This window comes from Cherax quadricarinatus, chromosome 77 (assembly GCF_038502225.1).
Source record: "Cherax quadricarinatus isolate ZL_2023a chromosome 77, ASM3850222v1, whole genome shotgun sequence".
Taxonomy (NCBI): Eukaryota; Metazoa; Arthropoda; class Malacostraca; order Decapoda; family Parastacidae; genus Cherax; species Cherax quadricarinatus.
Genome location: NC_091368.1, coordinates 1,589,583 through 1,612,082, shown reverse-complemented (window position 1 = coordinate 1,612,082; position 22,500 = coordinate 1,589,583). Strand labels below are relative to the sequence as shown.

At 43.4% G+C, this 22,500-nt stretch overlaps 1 protein-coding gene across 1 annotated transcript in view; it reads left to right on the top strand.

Annotated features, from left to right (window-relative positions):
• LOC128702031 (uncharacterized PE-PGRS family protein PE_PGRS24-like) overlaps window positions 1–21,615 on the top strand; it is a 30,599-nt gene extending 8,984 nt beyond the window's left edge. Inside the window, exons 4-7 of the mRNA XM_070101410.1 lie at window positions 4,998–7,001; window positions 9,523–9,697; window positions 17,444–17,546; window positions 20,127–21,615. Of these exons, the coding sequence (XP_069957511.1) occupies window positions 4,998–7,001; window positions 9,523–9,697; window positions 17,444–17,546; window positions 20,127–20,289 (2,445 nt within the window). The 3' untranslated portion in view covers window positions 20,290–21,615. The remainder of the gene's footprint in view (window positions 1–4,997; window positions 7,002–9,522; window positions 9,698–17,443; window positions 17,547–20,126) is intronic.
• The last annotated feature ends 885 nt before the right edge of the window (window positions 21,616–22,500 follow it).

Genomic DNA, 22,500 nt, shown 5'->3' with positions numbered 1-22,500 from the left:
TCCTGTCTTTTTTAACCTATTTTTTTAGTTTCTTTTTCAACATACTGGCCGTCTCCCACCTAGGCAGGGTGACCCGATAAAGAAAACCATAAGGTTTTCGAGTTTTTATTCATACTATTTATACAGGAGAAAGGGTAACTAGTCCCTTGCTCCAGGCATATTAGTCGCCTCTGACGACACGCATGACTTACGTATCTGTAAATTCCTCTTCTCCTTCGAAAACACGTTTTAACCTCCTGCTCAGTCATTTGGGATCATTTTCGATTGATCTTTTACCTTCTTATAAAATATATGTTCCTAGGGTAACTTATACGGTATTTAGAAATATGTCATACTGAAATTCCTCTTCGTTGTTGCATGTAAGATCTTCATTGCTATAATAATTGGTAAGGCTAATATAACTATTGGTCAAACTGTATAATCAATGGCCAAGTTAACCCATTCCATAATAGCCAGGTGTTCTCTAAGTCCATTGCTATCTACCTAGCAAAACTCTTCAATATTCATATTATCTGCAATATTCATACTATCAAACTTTTATGTAATCTGAAAAGATTTGGCCACTCGTGCCCATATTTAATGGAGTCCCCTTATTTACCAGAATTACGTCTAGCAGGTTATTACTTCTAGATATTTCACTCACAAACTGCTATAAAAAGCAATCGTGAATAAGTGTTATTGCAGTGGCAGGTACATTCTGAATGACCTTGTGATTCAGTAGTTCATTTTGTCCCTCGAGAGCCTCTGTCAAGTCGTTGAACGCTAGATTTACAATTAAAATGTTCCAGTCAACTTGCTGAAATTATATATCCCTTGATGAGTTAGGAGTAAGTAGGAGTGTTTACTAATGGAAGAGAGACAAAGAGAAACAGGTGGAATGAATAGAAGTGTTTCTTAGCGGAAGAGAGCGTGGAAGAATCAGATGGATGGAATAGCAGTGTTTCTTACCAGGAAAAAAGCGTGGAAGAATCAGATGGACGGAATAGCAGTGTTTCTTACCAGGAAAAAAGCGTGAAAGATTCAGATGGAGTGAGGGATGTTTCTTAGCTGAAGAGAGCGTGGAAGAATCAGATGGAGTGAGAGGGAGTGTTTCTTAGCAGGAAGAAAGCATGAAAAGGTCAGCTGAAGCACAGTGCAGGGTAATATAACTTACAAGTGGGTGAAAGTGATCACTTTTCCACGATGCCTCCATCGTCTAGATTACTAGAAGAACTTGAGGGGCGGGTCCTGAGCACCAAGTCCACAGCATCTTGTTCAGTGACCCAAGTGCTTAGATATACAGGTGGTGGGAGGAAGGCAGAGGAGGGAAAGGAGACGAGAGAGGGGGGAAGGAGAAGGAGGAGGTAGGACTGAGAATGAGTGTTTGGAGGAGGGGAAAAGAATGAAAGATCTGTTAGCAATTGGTCTGTGAATCATATATTACCATCATGTAATATTTAATGTTAATATCTAGTTTAATGTGATTACTGCTAATACTGTTATTGTTGCTACTACTACTACTACTACTACCACTACTACTACTACTACTACTACTACCACTACTACTACTACTACTACTACTACTACTACTACTACTACTACTACTACTACTACTACTACTACTAGTACAACTACTACTAATAATAATAATATTAATTATAATAGTAATAATAATAATGATAATAATAATAATAATAATAATAATAATAATAATAATATTATTATTATTATTATTATTATTATTATTATTATTATTATTATTATTATTATTATTATTATTATTATTTAGGTTATTAGTAGCTGAAGTTACAATAGTACAAGAAATAGTAGCTGAAGTATTAGTAGTAGTAGCATTAGAAGTGTGGTAGCAGTAATAATAGCAGTAATAGTTGATACTGCTGTTGTTATTTTCGAAACAGTAGTAGCAATTTCACTACTCTCATCACCATTATCATCATTATCATCATTATCATCATTATCATCATCACCATCATCATCATTTTAATCATCATCATCATCATAATCATTAGGCGTTGATCCAAGATGACACTTAGATAATAAGCACAGCATTATTTTGCTAAATTGTATATATTTCAGTTCAGACACGACGCCATCAACGAAGGTCTTCTCAGAGCTCATAAGTAAAACACACCTGCAACAGTTAGGTATCTTTATTCCGAAACGTATCGCCTACACACTAGGCTTCTTCAGTCGAGTACAGAAGACAGCAGAAGCAGTAGAGATGTAGAAGACGTTGTAATCGGTCCATCACAATTACCATTATCAGATGCACTCGTCTTCTCAGAGAGGATGTTTCCAGGGGAGATCTAAAGGATGGATTCTGGTGATGAAACGATCTAAGAATCTTGGTTACCTTTCTGGCAAGATTCACACTATGACTCTTCAGTTTGATTCCATGACCCCACATTCTTAGAAACTCTCACCTACGCTATATGGCAACTTGTTGCACTTATCCATAACCCTTCTGCTACAGCAATACTTTCCCATATCCTTTCTAAATCTGATTTTTGCAAATTTATATTTATTGTTTCGAGTTATTTCTTGGGTAAATGTTCTCTCACCACCGTTTTTAAGGTGACAAAGTTCGGGCTAAATAGTAAGAGTGTAGTGGTTCATTGGGATGTCCAACTGGAAGCCAAAGAGACTACTTAAATTAAAAAGGTTAACAGAACCTGTTATTAAAAGAAGAAATGAAAGAAACCTTGCATCGACTTCCTGCACGCTACCTTCCTCTAAGAAATACCCACTTGATCACATTGACCTTTCCACACATCATGATCATTATATTACCTCTTTTTCTTACCCTATAATCGCTGGCTATCCATTCACCAAGTTCGCATCTCGTAGGGTTTAGGTTTAACATCTCGAAATACAAACGCATTTTTGGAAAGCTTTCATTATAAGGATTTCAAAATTGCATTTCTGCTTTTCCTTGTTAACTCTTAAAATTACTCTTTTTTTTCTCTCTCATCTGTCTTCTCCACCTTCTTATTCTAATTTTTTCTTCCTCCACTTGCTTTTCATGATCCTCACCTTTCTTTTAACATTCTACCTCCTAGCCTCTTCCTGCCTCACCTTATTTATCTTCTCCCTCTCTCCTGGGCACCGGTTGGACTGATACAGGTTCCTATCCCAGAAAAAATATATAAATACCTTGAACTTAAGCTGTGATATATAAGGCTACTTGCGCGTAGTGAGAGTGCCACAATCATCCTGGGCACGGTAAGATAGAAATATCTCTAGCTGGGGCATAGGCTAGAGAACGCATGCCGAAGAACACTCAAGAATATACATTATGCATATTAAACACTTGAGAACACACATATTAAACGCAAGAGAAACATGTGTTATAGAACGATTTTACAGAGACATAGACAATTATGAACGCAGTAGAATACATAAGTATTACTGAGTAGTAGAGAACGAGCAGTTCTGAACACCTAAGAACTCTCGTGATACTGAATATTTGAGATCACAAGTATTACTGAATACTAAAGAACAAATGTACTCTAAATCAACACTTGAAAACACTCGTACACAAAACTGAACACAAAACAACATTCAAACGCAATTTTGGCAAGTCAAGAAGTCACTCTGACTTAATTAGTTTACAAGGCTCCAGCGGACACCCATTTGCTATTAAACCGTAAAAGTTATATGTATACATCATTAGTATATCATGGAAATGTATACTAGAATAACCTAATGAAGACAAATAGCGTAACTTATTTCCAATAGGGTGCTTAAAGTTATTTTTCCATTAGGAGAACTAGATAAAATGGGAGCTGACCTAGGAACTAACTAGCTTATAGTGATTACAATAGTACTAGCAGTGTCACCGGCAGCAAAATTAGTAGTATTATCAATATTATTAATAGTAGTGTGAATAATAGTCTTAATAATAGTAGTAGTATTAATATCAATATTAATAATATTAGTTGTGGTACTAATTTACTAGCTTAATAGCTAAATGTTCCTGTGGTATTTGATCCTTATCACCCATAGTTAAATATCAGCCTTAAAAGGCTAATAGCATCTAATAGCCTATAGGCTATTAGATTCTATTAGCTTATAGGCTATTAGATGCTGTTAGCTTATAGGCTATTAGATGCTATTAGCCTATAGGCTATTAGATGCTATTAACTTATAAGCTATTAGATGCTATTAGCCTATAGGCTATTAGATGTTATTAGCTTATAGGCTATTATATGCTATTAGCCTATAGGCTATTAGATGTTATTAGCTTATAGGCTATTAGATGCTATTAGCCTATAGGCTATTAGATGCTATTAGCCTATAGGCTATTAGATGCTATTAGCCTATAGGTCACATTACGCCATTATACGCATTTAAAGGTTAATGATCCTTGTGTCGGAAAAAGCCCTTTAATGTCAAGTGATAACAATTATTCACTGAGTAATAAGAGTCACTACTAACCCAAACGTCGTTATACCGCAGTTGAAACAGTCCATAAATAACCTGCACTTAAGAGAGATAACTTTAGACGACGTTTCGACCCCTGGACCATTACTAACTCACAAAAGTTACTTGCTAATGGCACATAATGGACCTAAACATTACTGTCAATGTATTGTTTTCAATCTTTTTCTGAGTTACTGTAATATAATAATGTTATAAACCATACCCCCGGCCGGGATTGAACCCGCGGTCATAGAGTCACAAAACTCCAGCCCGTCGCGTTAGCCACTAGACCAGCTAGCCACAATAAGATTCATCCAACTAGGTATATTTCTACACCATAGGAAAGTTAGCACAGGCACCTCTGTGACCACAAATGCAAGTTTTTACAGACGAATCTCCAGCTAGCGTGGCCGTGACGAACTCTAGCTCAAGTCCCTTCACTGCCGTCAAAATGACTCATGGCTGGAGTTTTGAGACTCTATGACCGCGGGTTCAATCCCGGCCGGGGGTATGGTTTATTTGCAATCGTGTCATTACGATTTCTTGAGTCGAGTAATAATGTTATATTTTTTCAGATGAAGACACTGTTGGTGCTATCAGTGGTGCTAGTGGTCTCCACTGAGAAGTTACCAGGAGTCTCCCACGGTGATGTAGGTCTTGGTGGGAGAGGGCTCGGTGTTGGAGTCTCCCATGGTGGTGTAGGAGTCTCCCATGGTGGTGTAGGAGTCTCCCATGGTGGTGTAGGAGTCTCCCATGGTGGTGTAGGAGTCTCTCATGGTGGTGTAGGTCTTGGTGGGAAAGGGCTCGGTGTTGGAGTCTCCCATGGTGGTGTAGGTCTCTCCCATGGTGGTGTAGGTCTCTCCCATGGTGGTGTAGGTCTCTCCCATGGTGGTGTAGGTCTTGGTGGGAGAGGGCTCGGTGTTGGAGTCTCCCATGGTGGTGTAGGAGTCTCCCATGGTGGTGTAGGAGTCTCTCATGGTGGTGTAGGTCTTGGTGGGAAAGGGCTCGGTGTTGGAGTCTCCCATGGTGGTGTAGGTCTCTCCCATGGTGGTGTAGGTCTTGGTGGGATAGGGCTCGGTGTTAGAGTCTCCCATGGTGGTGTAGGAGTCTCCCATGGTGGTGTAGGAGTTTCCCACGGTGGTGTAGGTCTTGGTGGGAAAGGGCTCGGTGTTGGAGTCTCCCATGGTGGTGTAGGAGTCTCCCCTGGTGGTGTAGGAGTCTCCCATGGTGGTGTAGGAGTCTCCCATGGTGGTGTAGGAGTCTCCCATGGTGGTGTAGGAGTCTCCCATGGTAGTGTAGGAGTCTCTCATGGTGGTGTAGGTCTTGGTGGGAAAGGGCTCGGTGTTGGAGTCTCCCATGGTGGTGTAGGTCTCTCCCATGGTAGTGTAGATCTCTCCCATGGTGGTGTAGGAGTCTCCCATGCTAGTGTAGCAATCCCCCATGGTGGTGTAGGAGCCTCCCATAGTGGTGGGAAAGGGCTCGGAGGTGTAGGAGTCTCCCATGGTGGTGTAGGAGTTTCCCATACTAGTGTGGGAGTTTCCCATGGTGGTGTAGGTCTTGGCAGGAAAAAGCTTGGAGGTGTAGGAGTCTCCCATGGTGGTGCTGGAGTCTCCCATGGTGGTGTAGGTCTTGGTGGGAAAGGGCTCGGAGATGTCGGAATCTCCCATGGTGGTGTAGGTCTTGGTTCAGTTGGTATCTTCCATGGTGGTGTAGGTCTTGGCCCAATTGGCATTTCCCATGGTGGTGTAGGTGGTGGTGGTGCAAGTGTCTCCCACAGTGGTGTAGGTGTTGGTGGTTTAGGTGTCTCCCACGGTGATGTAGGTGTTGGTGGTTTAGGTGATGGTAGTGTAGGTGTCTCCCACGGTGGTGTAGGTGTTGGTGGTGTAGGTGTTGGTGGTGTAGGTGCTGGTAGTCTAGGCGTCTCCCACGGTGTTGTAGGTGGCAAAGGTTTCGGTAGCGTAGGAATCTCCCATGGTGGAGTAGGTGTTGGTGGTGTAGGTGTCTCCCACGGTAGTGTAGGTGTTGGTGGTTTAGGTGCTGGTAGTGGAGGTGTCTCCCACGGTGGTGTAGGTGTTGGTGGTGTAGGTGTCTCCCACGGTGGTGTAGGTGTCTCCCACGGTGGTATAGGTGTTAGTGGTGAAAGTGTTGGTGGTGTAGATGGAAAAGGTTTCAGTAGCGTAGGAATCTCCCACGATGGTATAGGTATTGGTGGTGTAGATATCTCCCACGGTAGCGTAAGTGGAAAGGGTTTCAGTAGCGTAGGAATCTCCCACGGTGGTGTAGGTGTTGGTGGTGTAAGTCTTGGTGGTGCAGGAATTTCCCACAGTGGTGTAGGTCTTCGTGGAACTGGGTTTGGCGGTACAGGACTTTCCCATGGCGTAGGACTCTCCCGCGGTGTAGGACTCTCCCATGGTGTAGGACTCTCCCATGGTGTAGGACTCTCCCATGGTGTAGGACTCTCCCATGGTGTAGGACTCTCCCATGGTGCTGATGGTGTCCTTCATACAACAGTTGCTCCAATCTCCTCCGCCGTTCATGGCGTTCAGTTAAATTTGCAGCAAGCCATTGCAGGAGTGCTGGTAAGTCTTATTATAAGCAAACATGTTTACTCCGCATAGCTCCACATTGCATAGCTCCTGATGACGCACGGAGACGCGTGGAAGATCTTGAGCTGAAAATTTCCCTCCCCCTGAGGCTTGTCTTACACATACACACACACACACACACACATACACCCTACATAACTTTAAGAAGAGGTATGATAAAGCTCATGGTGCAGGGAGATTGACCCAGTAATGGCCAGTGAAGAGGCGGGGCCAGGAGTTATGACTCGACCCCTGCAACCACAACTAGGTGAGTACAACTAGGTGAGTACACACACCCAGACGCACACACACACACACATACACACACACACACACACACACACACACACACACACACACACACACACACACACACACACACACACACACACACACACACACACATATATATATATATATATATATATATATGGGGAATGTATGAGAGTATAGTTTTACCAACGCTCTTATATGGGTGTGAAGCATGGGTGATGAATGTTGCAGCGAGGAGAAGGCTGGAGGCAGTGAAGATGTCATGTCTGAGGGCAATGTGTGGCGTGATTATAATGCAGAGAATTCGTAGTTTGGAAGTTAGGAGGAGGTGCGGGATTACCAAAACTGTTGTCCAGAGGGCTGAGGAAGGGTTGTTGAGGTGGTTCGGACATGTAGAGAGAATGGAGTGAGACAGAATGACTTCAAGAGTGTATCAGTCTGTAGTGGAAGGAAGGCGGGGTAGGGGTCGGCCTAGGAAAGGTTGGAGGGAGGGGGAAAAGGAGGTTTTGTGTGCGAGGGGTTTGGATTTCCAGCGTGTTTAATAGGAGTGAAAGGAGACGAATGGTTTTTAATACTTGACGTGCTGTTGGAGTGTGAGCAAAGTAACATTTATGAAGGGGTTCAGGGAAACCGGCAGGCCGGACTTGAGTCCTGGAGATGGGAAGTACAGTGCCTGCACTCTGAAGGAGGGGTGTTAATGTTGCAGTTTAAAAACTGTAGTGTAAAGCACCCTTCTGGCAAGACAGTGATGGAGTGAATGATGGTGAAAGTTTTTCTTTTTCGGGCCACCCTGCCTTGGTGGGAATCGGCCAGTGTGATAATAAAAATAATAATAAAAAAAAACTACATATATATATATATATATATATATATATATATATATATATATATATATATATATATATGTGTGTGTGTGTGTGTGTATATATATATATATATATATATATATATATATATATGTGTGTGTGTGTGTGTGTGTGTGTGTGTGTGTGTGTGTAAAACAAGCCTTGGGGGGAGGGAAATCTTCAGCTCAAGATCTTTCATGCGTCTCCGTGCATCATCAGCAGCTATGCAATGTTGCAAGAACAGCAACGGGTAGATTGAGGGGAAGATTTCTCAGAGGAAAGGTAGCGTGTTGATGCTGGCGTGTTGACAATTATTAAGTCACTATCCAGACTTTGCATATTTCAGGTGACAGTCCCACACCTGCATTCCTAAACCACTAAAGTATGTACCATCATTAGATATGAACTTCCCATAACGTGAAAGATCGAAATTGTGTAGAGGAACGCTGGAACCAAACCGGTGGCATCAAATTTGCCAGTGATAGTAATCATGGGAATGGATAGCAAATGTGAAGCCACCAGCTCACGTATCAGTATTCCTTACACAAGACAATACCATTATGGTCTAGTGGTGTTTGTATGGTACATGTTTAACCCATGTATGAGTTCAGATAACATCATGTTTTTCTGTGTGCAAACACCGTGTTTATACATTTAAACAATATACACAAGTTGTCGTTTTAAGAATACACGAAATGTCAGTTTCCGAACACATCATGAATGAACCGGAAATTTTCTGAACATTCCTTTTCGATTTGCATTTTGAAACAGACTCAGATGCAATGCAAATGAAAACATTTCACAATGCCTTTAGCGAAACGTGGTTAAAATAAAACGTTTCTCGGAACCAGTAACTCTTGTTCATCAATGTCAATAGCACGTGTTTGTAATCAACTACTACATAAATAACCCACACGTAGGAGAGAGGAGCTTACGACGACGTTTCGGTTCGACTTGAACCATTTACAAAGTCACACTAACAGAAAGGAGAGAAGGTGGTATTGTGCCTTTTGTTATTTAATCTACTACTACTCCTACTACTACTAATACTGCTGCTTCTACTACTACTACTTCTACTGCTATTACTACTACTACTACTACTATTGCCTCGCTTCACTACACTTTCTGTCTCTTGTGTACTTTACTCCCCCAACCAACGACTAATTACTATTACTACTTCCATTTCCAGCATTACCCTTGTTACTACCATCTCCACTTCCTTCTCCCTCTGTCCTTTCCCTGCCTTCCTCTCGTATGCATACTGGCTCCCTTTCCTTCGTGCGTTAGTGTGACTACTTAATAATCCAAGTCGGACCAAAACGTCGTCGTGAGTTGTTTGTTTTGTACCGGTTACGGTATTGCCTTCGTGTTCTTAATTACATATTATCTGCCTACAGACTGACCTAAGCACCGCCTATAGTGACTACCACTTCTCCTGGCGACATGATGGCGGTATCAACTACCCGTGGGACAAAGCAAACTTTTACTGCCAAAGTCTAGGACCTGGATGGCAAGGTGTCAGCATCGAAACGTATGAAGAAAACAGAATCATCAGTGAAATCATCGCTTATGGTGAGTAAGAATCTTCAATTTATGTTGGAATTTATCTAACCCAAAGTAACCTAACCCACTCTAACCAAGCCTAAGAGTCTAAACTGGAGATATCATAGCCTAACCTTAATTACTTGGACCATTGGATATTTTGGTTGTCAAAATCTGGGTTACCCGTAAGTGACCATAATCTAAATAACGTTGTCATGTGTGTGTGTGTGTGTGTGTGTGTGTGTGTGTGTGTGTGTGTGTGTGTGTACTCACCTAGTTGTACTCACCTAGTTGAGGTTGCGGGGGTCGAGTCCGAGCTCCTGGCCCCGCCTCTTCACTGATCGCTACTAGGTCACTCTCCCTGAGCCGTGAGCTTTATCATACCTCTGCTTAAAGCTATGTATGGATCCTGCCTCCACTACATCGCTTCCCAAACTATTCCACTTACTGACTACTCTGTGGCTGAAGAAATACTTCCTAACATCCCTGTGATTCATCTGTGTCTTCAGCTTCCAACTGTGTCTCCTTGTTACTGTGTCCAATCTCTGGAACATCCTGTCTTTGTCCACCTTGTCAATTCCTCTCAGTATTTTGTATGTCGTTATCATGTCCCCCCTATCTCTCCTGTCCTCCAGTGTCGTCAGGTTGATTTCCCTTAACCTCTCCTCGTAGGACATACCTCTTAGCTCTGGGACTAGTCTTGTTGCAAACCTTTGCACTTTCTCTAGTTTCTTTACGTGCTTGGCTAGGTGTGGGTTCCAAACTGGTGCCGCATACTCCAATATGGGCCTAACGTACACGGTGTACAGGGTCCTGAATGATTCCTTATTAAGATGTCGGAATGCTGTTCTGAGGTTTGCCAGGCGCCCATATGCTGCAGCAGTTATTTGGTTGATGTGCGCTTCAGGAGATGTGCCTGGTGTTATACTCACCCCAAGATCTTTTTCCTTGAGTGAGGTTTGTAGTCTCTGGCCCCCTAGACTGTACTCCGTCTGCGGTCTTCTTTGCCCTTCCCCAATCTTCATGACTTTGCACTTGGTGGGATTGAACTCCAGGAGCCAATTGCTGGACCAGGTCTGCAGCCTGTCCAGATCCCTTTGTAGTTCTGCCTGGTCTTCGATCGAGTGAATTCTTCTCATCAACTTCACGTCATCTGCAAACAGGGACACCTCAGAGTCTATTCCTTCCGTCATGTCGTTCACAAATACCAGAAACAGCACTGGTCCTAGGACTGACCCCTGCGGGACCCCGCTGGTCACAGGTGCCCACTCTGACACCTCGCCACGTACCATGACTCGCTGCTGTCTTCCTGACAAGTATTCCCTGATCCATTGTAGTGCCTTCCCTGTTATCCCTGCTTGGTCCTCCAGTTTTTGCACCAATCTCTTGTGTGGAACTGTGTCAAACGCCTTCTTGCAGTCCAAGAAAATGCAATCCACCCACCCCTCTCTCTCTTGTCTTACTGCTGTCACCATGTCATAGAACTCCAGTAGGTTTGTGACACAGGATTCCCCGTCCCTGAAACCATGCTGGCTGCTGTTGATGAGATCATTCCTTTCTAGGTGTTCCACCACTCTTCTCCTGTGTGTGTGTACTCACCTATTTGTACTCACCTATTTGTGGTTGCAGGGGTCGAGTCATAGCTCCTGGCCCCGCCTCTTCACTGATTGCTACTAGGTCCTCTCTCTCCCTGCTACATGAGCTTTATCATACCTCGCCTTAAAACTATGTATGGTTCCTGCCTCCACTACTTCACTTTCTAGACTATTCCATGACTTGACTACTCTATGACTGAAGAAATACTTCCTAACATCCCTTCGATTCATCTGAGTCTTCAACTTCCAATTGTGACCTCTTGTGTCTGTGTCCCATCTCTGGAACATCCTGTCTTTGTCCACCTTGTCTATTCCGCGCAGTATTTTATATGTCGTTATCATGTCTCCCCTGACCCTCCTGGCCTCCAGTGTCGTCAGGCCGATTTCCCTCAACCTTTCTTCGTAGGACAATCCCCGTAGCTCTGGGACTAGTCTTGTTGCAAACCTTTGCACTTTCTCTAATTTCTTGACGTGCTTGACTAGGTGTGGATTCCAAACTGGTGCTGCATACTCCAGTATGGGCCTGACGTAAATGGTATACAGGGTCTTGAACGACTCCTTACTGAGGTATCGGAACGCTATCCGTAGGTTTGCCAGGCGCCCGTATGCTGCAGCAGTTATCTGATTTATGTGCGCCTCAGGAGATATGCTCGGTGTTATACTCACCCCCAGATCTTTTTCCTTGAGTGAGGTTTGCAGTCTTTGGCCATCTAAACTATATTGTGTCTGCGGTCTTCTTTGCCCTTCCCCAATCTTCATGACTTTGCATTTGGCAGGGTTAAACTCAAGGAGCCAGTTGCTGGACCAGGCTTGCAGCCTGTCCAGGTCTCTTTGTAGTCCTGCCTGATCCTCATCCGATTTGATTCTTCTCATTAACTTCACATCATCTGCAAACAAGGACACTTCTGAGTCTATCCCTTCCGTTATGTCGTTCACATATACCAAGAACAGCACAGGTCCTAGGACTGACCCCTGTGGAACCCCGCTTGTCACAAGCGCCCACTCTGACACCTCGTCACGTACCATGACTCGTTGTTGCCTCCCTGTCAGGTATTCTCTGATCCATTGCAGTGCCTTTCCTGTTATGTGTGCCTGATCTTCTATCTTTTTCAGTAACCTCTTGTGAGGAACTGTGTCGAAGGCCTTTTTGCAGTCCAAAAAAATGCAGTCGATCCACCCCTCTCTCTCTTGTCTTACTTCTGTCACCTTGTCATAAAACTCTAGTAGATTTGTGACACAGGATTTTCCTTCCCTGAAACCATGCTGGTTGTCAATTATACACTTGTTTCTTTCCAGGTGCTCCACCACTCTCCTCCTGATGATCTTCTCCATGACCTTGCATACTATACACGTTAGTGATACAGGTCTGTAGTTTAGTGCCTCATGTCTGTCTCCCTTTTTAAAAATTGGGACTACATTTGCCATCTTCCATACCTCAGGGAGTTGCCCAGTTTCAAATGATGTGTTGAAGATCTTTGTTAATGGCACACACAATATCTCTGCTCCCTCTTTAAGGACCCATGGAGAGATGTTGTCTGGTCCCACCGCCTTTGAGGTGTCAAGTTCGCATAGCAGCTTCTTCACTTCCTCCTTGGTTATATGTACCTCATCCAGCACTTGCTGGTGTACCCCCCTGTTCTGATTTCCTGGAGTCCTACTGGTTTCCACTGTAAATACTTCTTTAAATCTCGTGTTGAGCTCCTGACATACCTCTCGGTCGTTGCTTGTGAATTCCCCATCACCCTTCCTCAGTCTGATTACCTGGTCCTTGACTGTTGTTTTCCTCCTGATGTGGCTGTACAACAGCTTCGGGTCAGTCTTGACTTTCGATGCTATGTCATTTTCATATTGTCGCTGAGCCTCCCTTCTTATCTGTGCATATTCATTTCTGGCTCTTCGGCTAATCTCTTTATTTTCCTGAGTTCTCTGTCTTCTGTACCTTTTCCATTCTCTAGTACACCTAGTTTTTGCCTCCCTACACCTTTGGGTGAACCAAGGACTCGTTCTGTTCTTCCCATTATTTCTGTTTCCCTTGGGAACAAACCTCTCCTCTGCCTCCTTGCATTTTGTTGCCACATAGTCCATCATTTCTTGTACTGGTTTTCCTGTCAGTTCCCTCTCCCACTGAATGTTTTGAAGGAAGTTCCTCATGCCTGAGTAGTTCCCCCTTTTGTAGTTTGGTTTTTCCCATCCTATTCCTGCTACTCTCTCCACTTGGAGCTCAACTATGTAGTCGAAGCACAGAACCACATGATCACTAGCTCCCAGGGGCCTTTCATACAAGATATCCTCGATGTCTGAACTACTCAAGGTGAATACAAGGTCCAGTCTTGCTGGTTCATCTTCTCCTCTCTCTCTGGTAGTGTCTCTAACATGTTGATGCATGAGGTTTTCCAGTACTACATCCATCATCTTGGCTCTCCATGTTTCGGAACCCCCATGGGGCTCCAGGTTTTCCCAGTCAATCTCCTTGTGATTGAAATCACCCATAACTAGTAACTTTGCTCCCCCCACGTGTGCTCTCCTGGCCACCTCGGCTAGTGTGTCGACCATGGCTCTGTTGCTCTCATCGTATTCTTCTCTTGGTCTCCTGCAGTTCTGTGGTGGGTTGTACATTACTGCAATTATCAATTTATGTCCCTCAGACTGGATTGTTCCTACTAAGTAGTCCCTTTCACCCGTGCCATCCATTCCTTCCATTTTCTCAAAACCCCACTGGCTTTTAATGAGCAGTGCAACTCCTCCTCCCCCTCTCCTCCCTCTGTCTTTCCTGAAGATTTGATATCCGGGTGGAAAGATTGAATCTGTTATTATTCTGGTGAGTTTTGTTTCTGTGAGTGCTATTATGTCTGGGGATGTCTCCTTGATTCTTTCGTGCCACTCCTCATACTTATTTGTTATTCCATCTGCATTTGTATACCATACCTTCAACTTCTTTTCTAAGACTGTGGTCTGGGAGGTGTATTGGGGTTGGGGAAGTGGGAGACCTGATAAGGAACTATGGGTGGTTGCTGTGGGGGTGGAGTTTGTAATGTAGTGGGTGGGGGCATTGGATATGGCATGGGTGTTGTGGTTTAGAGTGTTTGGCTGCACTGGGGTTGACCTGGTTGGGAGGCTTCTATAGGAAGCTGTGAGGGAGGTTGTATTTGATCTTCCTGTGTCTGGGATCTCCTGTCTGTCTTCTCCATCCCCTCTCTTTCCTCCTTTCGCCTTTGTACCATCTCTCTCAGTTTCCGCCTTTCGTCTTGTGTTCTGTCGCGGTCGAGATACACCTTCCTGTATCCCGGCATGTCCCTTAATCGTGCTTTTTCCTGCAGTATCCTGTTCCGAGTCGATTCTGCCTTGAAGGTCACTTTCACTGGCCGGTTTCTTTTTTTTACAAACCCCCCTATTCTCCGAAAATTTTCCAGCTGGGTCATGTCGTCTTCTCCGATTACTTTCATGATGCTTTCAATTGCTTTTTTTTCCCCTTGTTTTCTTGCTTCATATGTTTCCCCTTCAACTTCCTGTAGCCCATACACAAAGACTGACCTCACCCTTTCATTCTCCCACTGCATATCCCTGTGTATCCCCTCATTCAATTTGATTTCCTCCATTGCAGCTTTCCTTTCTTCAGTTTCACTAGCTACTGTACATGGGCTCAGTGGCCTGTCATTTTCCCATCTCGGCTTTCCCTGGGCTCTGTTGTGGTCTTTTAGGGCCTCCACATATAGCTTAGCTCTTTCATTTACTACAGTCTCCACTGATAGAGCTTCTACATGCAGTTTTGCTCCTCCTTTCCCTACAGTCCCCTTATTTGTGGCTGAGGTAGCGGTCTCTGTTGTCAATCCCATAATGTTCTTTAGTTCTTTAGGCTGTTTCAGATTTTCCAGTTCCTCTTCTAAACTCTGTATCCTGGCCTCTGCTGCTTTGACTTTCACCTCCCACTTCCTGCTTTCCATGTCTATCCTCTCTTCCATTCTCATGCTAAGTTCTTCTAGTTTCTTTTCCCATTCTTGTTCCCTTTTTGTGAGCTCTGCTGCCCAATCTTCCTTTGCAGTTTCCTCCTCCTGTCCCTTGGGTTTTCTTGTTGCTCTCTGGCAACCCATTTTTGTTTTATCCTGATTGCCTCAGAGTGGGAAACCTATGTAATTCTGTATGTTAGGTTAGTATTGTATATGTCAGAGTGTGGGGGGGGGGGGAGGTAGAGGAGGAACTGTGGCTATATAGGAGAGTAGTGGGGAGGGGGAGTGGGAAGGAGAGTGAAGCAAGTGGGTAAGTGGGTGAGGGAAAGGTGGGGAGGGGGAGGGTGAAAGAGGGAGGGGAGGGATCAGGTGAAGGAGTGAGATGTCGGTGGGGGAGAGGGGGAGTATATGTGTGTCTGGCAATATGTGTGTGTGTGTGTGTTGTGTGTGTGTTTCGTGTGTGTGTGGGGAGGTGTGGGGGGGGGGGGGGGGGGGGGTGTGTGGGTGGGTGTGTGTGAGTGTGTGTGGGTGTGTGTGTGGGTGTGTGTGTTTGTGTGTGTGGGTGTGTGTGGGTGTGTGTGGGGGTGTGTGGGTGGGTGTGGGTGGGTGTGTGGGTGTGTGTGGGTGTGTGGGTGTGTGTGGGTGTGGGTGTGTGGGGGTGTGTGGGTGGGTGTGTGGGTGGGTGTGTGGGTGTGTGGGTGGGTGTGTGGGTGGGTGTGTGGTTGGGTGTGTGGGTGGGTGTGTGGTTGGGTGTGTGGTTGGGTGTGTGGGTGGGTGTGTGTAGGTGTGTGTGGGTGTGTGGGTGTGTGTGGGTGTGTGTGGGTGTGTGTGGGTGTGTGGGTGTGTGTGGGTGTGTGTGGGTGTGTGGGTGTGTGTGGGTGTGTGTGGGTGTGTGTGGGTGTGTGGGTGTGTGTGGGTGTGTGTGGGTGTGTGTGTGTGTGGTGTGTGTGTGTGTGTGTGGGTGTGCGTCGCACACTAGGCTACGCTACTCTTTTGAAGATTATAAAAAAAAATTTCACAATCAATTCCTTATTATATGCACTAATATATACTATATAATATTAATTGCGTACACTTGTGTTTGTGTGTGTGTGTGTTTACTAGCTTGTCGTTCTTTGAAAAAGAGGGGGGGGGGGGGGTTACGTTAACACTATTTGTTGTTGTTGGTTCACCGGTACTCTCCCGGCCCAGATCTTCGCACACTAGGCTACTTTACTTTTTGAAGATTATAGGATTATTTTTTCTCACTCAATTCCTTATTATTATATACTAATGTTTATTATAACAATAATTACGGGTGCACACGTGTGTTTGTATGTGCGTACTTGTTTACTAGCTTGTCCCTCAGAAAAACGGGGGGGGGGGGGTTCACTAGGCTACACAACTTCTGGAGTTTACCTGGCGATATTTAGATAATTTACTAACGACTATCTATCTCCTGATACTGAAATAGGGAGAGAGAGATGGTACAGCATACAACCAGCAGGGCGAGACACTTGAGACTTTAGACACTAACCAAAATTAACCACAAATAGGCAAGTGACGTCGTCTGCACAACAATGGAGGTTCCTGCTGGTCGTCTATCAACTCCTTCAATTTTGTAACTCCTTCAGGAACTTTATCATGCATTCAAGTTTTTATTTTCTTTTTCTTTTAAGACTTGGTATTCCCTCTTTTTTCTTTAGTACAGTATTATGGTCATAACAAGTCTGATGATGTTAGCTACCTTCACAACACCAACAGCTGGGGATTGACTAATTTTTCTTACTTTCAGTATTTACTTAATCACTCTTTTATGACCTTATCACTACACTGCTGCTATAATCAACCAACATATGTATTTGTTAATATTTCAGATCACACCATTAACCCAATTAACTGTTTGGATATTTTGTGTCAACACTGCGGCCAGTAGCCTGATCAGCTGAGTGCTACCCTCCCTCACTCAAATTTCATTCAAATTTAAATTGTAAAATTCTTGATCCTATCACATTATTCGCACTCTTGAAAGCTATTACACTCTTGTAGGTATGTTCACTGATTCACTCACGTACGATGACCGCTAATAATATCTTAGGACAGCCACTAGAACGCTAAATCCTGGGAGCACTATTTAGCGATACTGCTTCACGTGTGTGTGTGTGTGTGTGTGTGTGTGTGTGTATGTGTGTGTTTGTGTGTGTGTGTTTTACAGGTAACTAAAGTTTATTTCATTCCATTCATTTTCTACCCCTTAGACAAGTTGAAATATGTGTGGACGGGCGGCTACCTCAGTGACTTCGGCTGGTCCTGGCCCTCTGGAAATCCATTCCTTGGACTCAGTTGGTCCAAGACCGGACTGTAAGTTCCTCCCCCGCTCCCGCCTCTGAGCGTGGTCTTCCTCTGAGTTTTATATCTGACTACTGATTAACTTTTATTTTTTTGCAAATTTGTGAAAATCCTGAGTGAGTGTCAACTAAACATTACCAGAGAATCTTTATCGCCCTTATTCATGAATATTTATGCTTAAGTTATATTAAGGGTCTTTTAAGGGATCTTAGGGGTGTTTTAGAGAGCCTATGGAGGATCTTATAGTAAAAGGACACAAGTGCAACTAATAAGGGACGCTTCAGATACCTTAGATATTTAGAAAGTACGCTTTAGGGACCTTTTAAAGACAGTAGGAACCATTAACTTATTTTCAATAATATTAAAGATATTTCATTAATTTAAGGATTATTTTTCGGACTTTTATTATTATTATTATTATTATTATTATTATTATTATTATTATTATTATTATTATTATTATTATTATTATTATTATTATTATCAACACTCCCTTCATATCCCACCGAGGCAGGATGAACTAAAATGAAAAAGAAAGATTTTCTTTTTAAATTTAACAATGTATACAGGAGAAGGGGTTACTAGCCTCTTGCTCCCGGCATTTTAGTCGCCTCTTGCGACACGCATGGCTTACGGAGGAAGGATTCTGTTCCACTTCCCCATGGATATTATCACCATTATTATTATATTATTAATATCATTATTCTAATTATTATTATTAGTATTAGTTAATTATCTGATGTACTGAACACGTGTAGGTTCTTCAGCTCAAGGGGTGCTGGAGGCTCGATTCTCTGTACGCTAAATTCCACTCAAATATTTAATGAGAGCAGTTTAAATAGAAGAGGTTCTGACTGTTTTCATGAAATCACTTCTAAAGCCTCATGTAGTCCGAGATCTATTGCACTGTAGTATCGTGGATTGAAATCCTTTGCAGTCTTTGTGTAGGAATTTGAGATTTGCTGTAAAAAAAATTCCTTGTCATCATCATCTCTCACCGTAACATAAAAATTACCTCAGAATTTTAGAAAAACGAAGACTATAATTTTCTGTGGCTTTAAATAATTTCACACGACCGCGTCAATTTTTGTTTATTGCTCAACTTTGAGTTATTTTTTTAGGTCTTAGTTCTTGGAGTTATTCTTTTTATTTACTGTTTATACGTGTATATACATCGAGCAGTGTATTCTTCTCAGTGTATATACATCGAGCAGTGTATTCTTCTCAGTGTATATACATCGAGCAGTGTATTCTTCTCAGTGTATATACATCGAGCAGTGTATTCTTCTCAGTGTATATACATCGAGCAGTGTATTCTTCTCAGTGTATATACATCGAGCAGTGTATTCTTCTCAGTGTATATACATCGAGCAGTGTATTCTTCTCAGTGTATATACATCGAGCAGTGTATTCTTCTCAGTGTATATACATCGAGCAGTGTATTCTTCTCAGTGTATATACATCGAGCAGTGTATTCTTCTCAGTGTATATACATCGAGCAGTGTATTCTTCTCAGTGTATATACATCGAGCAGTGTATTCTTCTCAGTGTATATACATCGAGCAGTGTATTCTTCTCAGTGTATATACATCGAGCAGTGTATTCTTCTCAGAGTATATACATCGAGCAGTGTATTCTTCTCAGAGTATATACATCGAGCAGTGTATTCTTCTCAGTGTATATACATCGAGCAGTGTATTCTTCTCAGTGTATATACATCGAGCAGTGTATTCTTCTCAGTGTATATACATCGAGCAGTGTATTCTTCTCAGTGTATATACATCGAGCAGTGTATTCTTCTCAGTGTATATACATCGAGCAGTGTATTCTTCTCAGTGTATATACATCGAGCAGTGTATTCTTCTCAGTGTATATACATCGAGCAGTGTATTCTTCTCAGTGTATATACACTCGGAGTTTAGTTCGTTATGTATTTGAAGAATAAAGTATCTTTGACTCACTGAATAGTAATAACACGGATGCACACAAACAACGGTACGGGTGGGGCTAGAACTCATGGCAAGTGAGTTTTAAAACTCCAGACCAGTGCGTAAGCCACTGGGCCAGCTCACTTGCCATTAGTTTTAACTCCACCCGTACAGTGGTTTATCTTTGACTTGTGGTTTACAGGCTATACGCTGCCTTAATGACCCTCGTGTGATTAATAGGCTGTTACTTAAGCAGTTAACTTATGAATTATGACTATAAATCATTCAGTAATGTATACAGGAGAAGGGGTTACTAGCCTCTTGCTCCCGGCATTTTAGTCGCCTCTTACGACACGCATGGCTTACGGAGGAAGAATTCTTTTCCACTTCCCCATTGACAATTATAATATAGTGTACATATCACAACGATTATTATTTCTACATTATACATATAACTGAAAAAACAGTGCTGAAGATGCCATTCATAGCAGAAAGCACCCGCAATATGAGGCCTGGTCACAGACCGTGCCGCGAGGGCGTTGATTCCCGAAACCTTCTCCAGGCACCTCCAGGTAAAAAATTTCCTAACACTGCATATGTGTCTTGCTTATAATCGTGTCATTACAATAGTTCGAGTCCTCATATTACGTTGTCCCTTCTGCAGCAGCGGTTTACCTCAGCCTGACAACCGCGAGAAGCGTAACGAGAGATGTCTGGCCATTCTTAATTACTTCTACAACGACGGCATCGTTTGGCACGACATCGGCTGCCATCACGAGAAGCCTATCATCTGCGAGCGCCCGAGGATCTACAAAGCCTTCGCATAGGTCGAACGGTATCCACGATTCTACTGAGTCAGTAAGTTGATTCATAGGTGTCTACAGTAGCAGTGTCTCACTGTCGTCAACGGTAGAGCAGCATCTCACTTTCGTCTACGGTAGCAGCATTTCACTGTCGTTTACGGTAGCAATATCTTACTGTCGTCTACGGTAGCAGTATCTCACTGTTGTCTACGGTAGCAGTATCTCACTGTCCTCTACGGTAGCAGTATCTCACTGTCGTCTACGGTAGCAGTATCTCACTGTCCTCTACGGTAGCAGTGTCTCACTGTCGTCTACGGCAGCAGTGTCTCACTGTCCTCTTCGGTAGCAGTATCTCACTGTCGTCTACGGTAGCAGTATCTCACTGTCCTCTACGGTAGCAGTGTCTCACTGTCGTCTACAGTAGCAGTGTCTCACTGTCGTCTACGGTAGCAGTATATCATTGTCCTCTACGGTAGCAGTGTCTCACTGTCCTCTACGGCAGCAGTATCTCACTGTCCTCTACGGTAGCAGTATCTCACTGTTGTCTACGGTAGCAGTATCTCACTGTCCTCTACGGTAGCAGTGTCTCACTGTCGTCTATGGCAGTAGCATCTCACTGTCGTCTACGGTATCAGTGTCTCACTGTCGTCTACGGCAGCAGTATCTCACTGTCGTTTACGGTAGCAGTATCTCACTGTCCTCTACGGTAGCAGTATCTCACTGTCGTCTACGGTAGCAGTATCTCACTGTCCTCTACGGTAGCAGTGTCTCACTGTCGTCTACGGTAGCAGTATCTCACTGTCCTCTACGGTAGCAGTATCTCACTGTCGTCTACGATAGCAGTGTCTCACTGTCGTCTACGATAGCAGTGTCTCACTGTCGTCTATGGCAGTAGCATCTCACTGTCGTCTACGGTATCAGTGTCTCACTGTCGTCTACGGCAGCAGTATCTCACTGTCGTTTACGGTAGCAGTATCTCACTGTCCTCTACGGTAGCAGTATCTCACTGTCGTCTACGGTAGCAGTATCTCACTGTCCTCTACGGTAGCAGTGTCTCACTGTCGTCTACGGTAGCAGTATCTCACTGTCGTCTACGGTAGCAGTATCTCACTGTCCTCTACGGTAGCAGTGTCTCACTGTCGTCTACGATAGCAGTGTCTCACTGTCGACTACGATAGCACTGCGTAATTTCAGTGTTTTCTGAGGCGTCCATATAATCTCAGTGGTATCTTCGCCGCAAAAGCCTAATGTCATTGACTTAAAACTTTCCTATCAAATATCTAGAGCTCTGGAAATTTTATATTTTTGTATTTAAATGTAAATATATGAATAAAACAACATAAAAAGCTAGAGACGTTGACTGTTTTCCTTTCTCTGTGTATTTGTGTATCTATTAATATTTTTACTGAAAAAAATATTTAATCGTATCTATGTACACATCATATAGGTGCTGACTCTTGATCGTTGAGGACTCCAAGGAAATAAATCTGAAACTGATACTACGCTATAGATCGTAGCCGTCTAGGAGGCCAGAGGGACAAGTCCCTTAGGAAGGATAGATCCAAGAGTTTTACTTACACAGTTACACTGTCAGGTAGTTTCCGTTGTGTGATATTGTAAGTTGTTCTCTAAACCAAGAAGGTATACACAAATAATCCGCACATGGAAGAGAGGAGCTTACGACGACGTTTCGGTCCGACTTGGACCATTTACAAAGGTATACTGAGTTTAACCTCTCGTTTCATGTGTTAATTTTTATAGCTTGTGTGTGTGTGTGTGTGTGTGTGTGTGTGTGTGTGTGTATGTGTGTGTGTGTGTGTGTGTGTACTCACCTATTTGTACTCACCTATTTGTGGTTGCAGAGGTCGAGTCTTAGCTCCTGGCCCCGCCTCTTCACCGGTTGCTACTGGGCCCTCTCTCTCCCCGCTCCATGAGCTTTGTCAAACCTCGTCTTAAAACTGTGTATGGTTCCTGCCTCCACTACGTCATTTTCTAGGCTATTCCACTGCCTTACAACTCTATGACTGAAGAAATACTTCCTAATATCTCTCTGACTCATTTTGTGTCTTCAACTTCCAATTGTGGCCTCTTGTTTCTGTGTCCCCTCCCTGGAACATCCTGTCTTTGTCCACCTTGTCTGTGTGTGTGTGTGCGTGTGTGTGTGTGTGTGTGTGTGTGTGTGTGTGTGTGTGTGTGTGTGTGTGTGTGTGTGTGTGTGTGTGTGTGCGTGTGTGT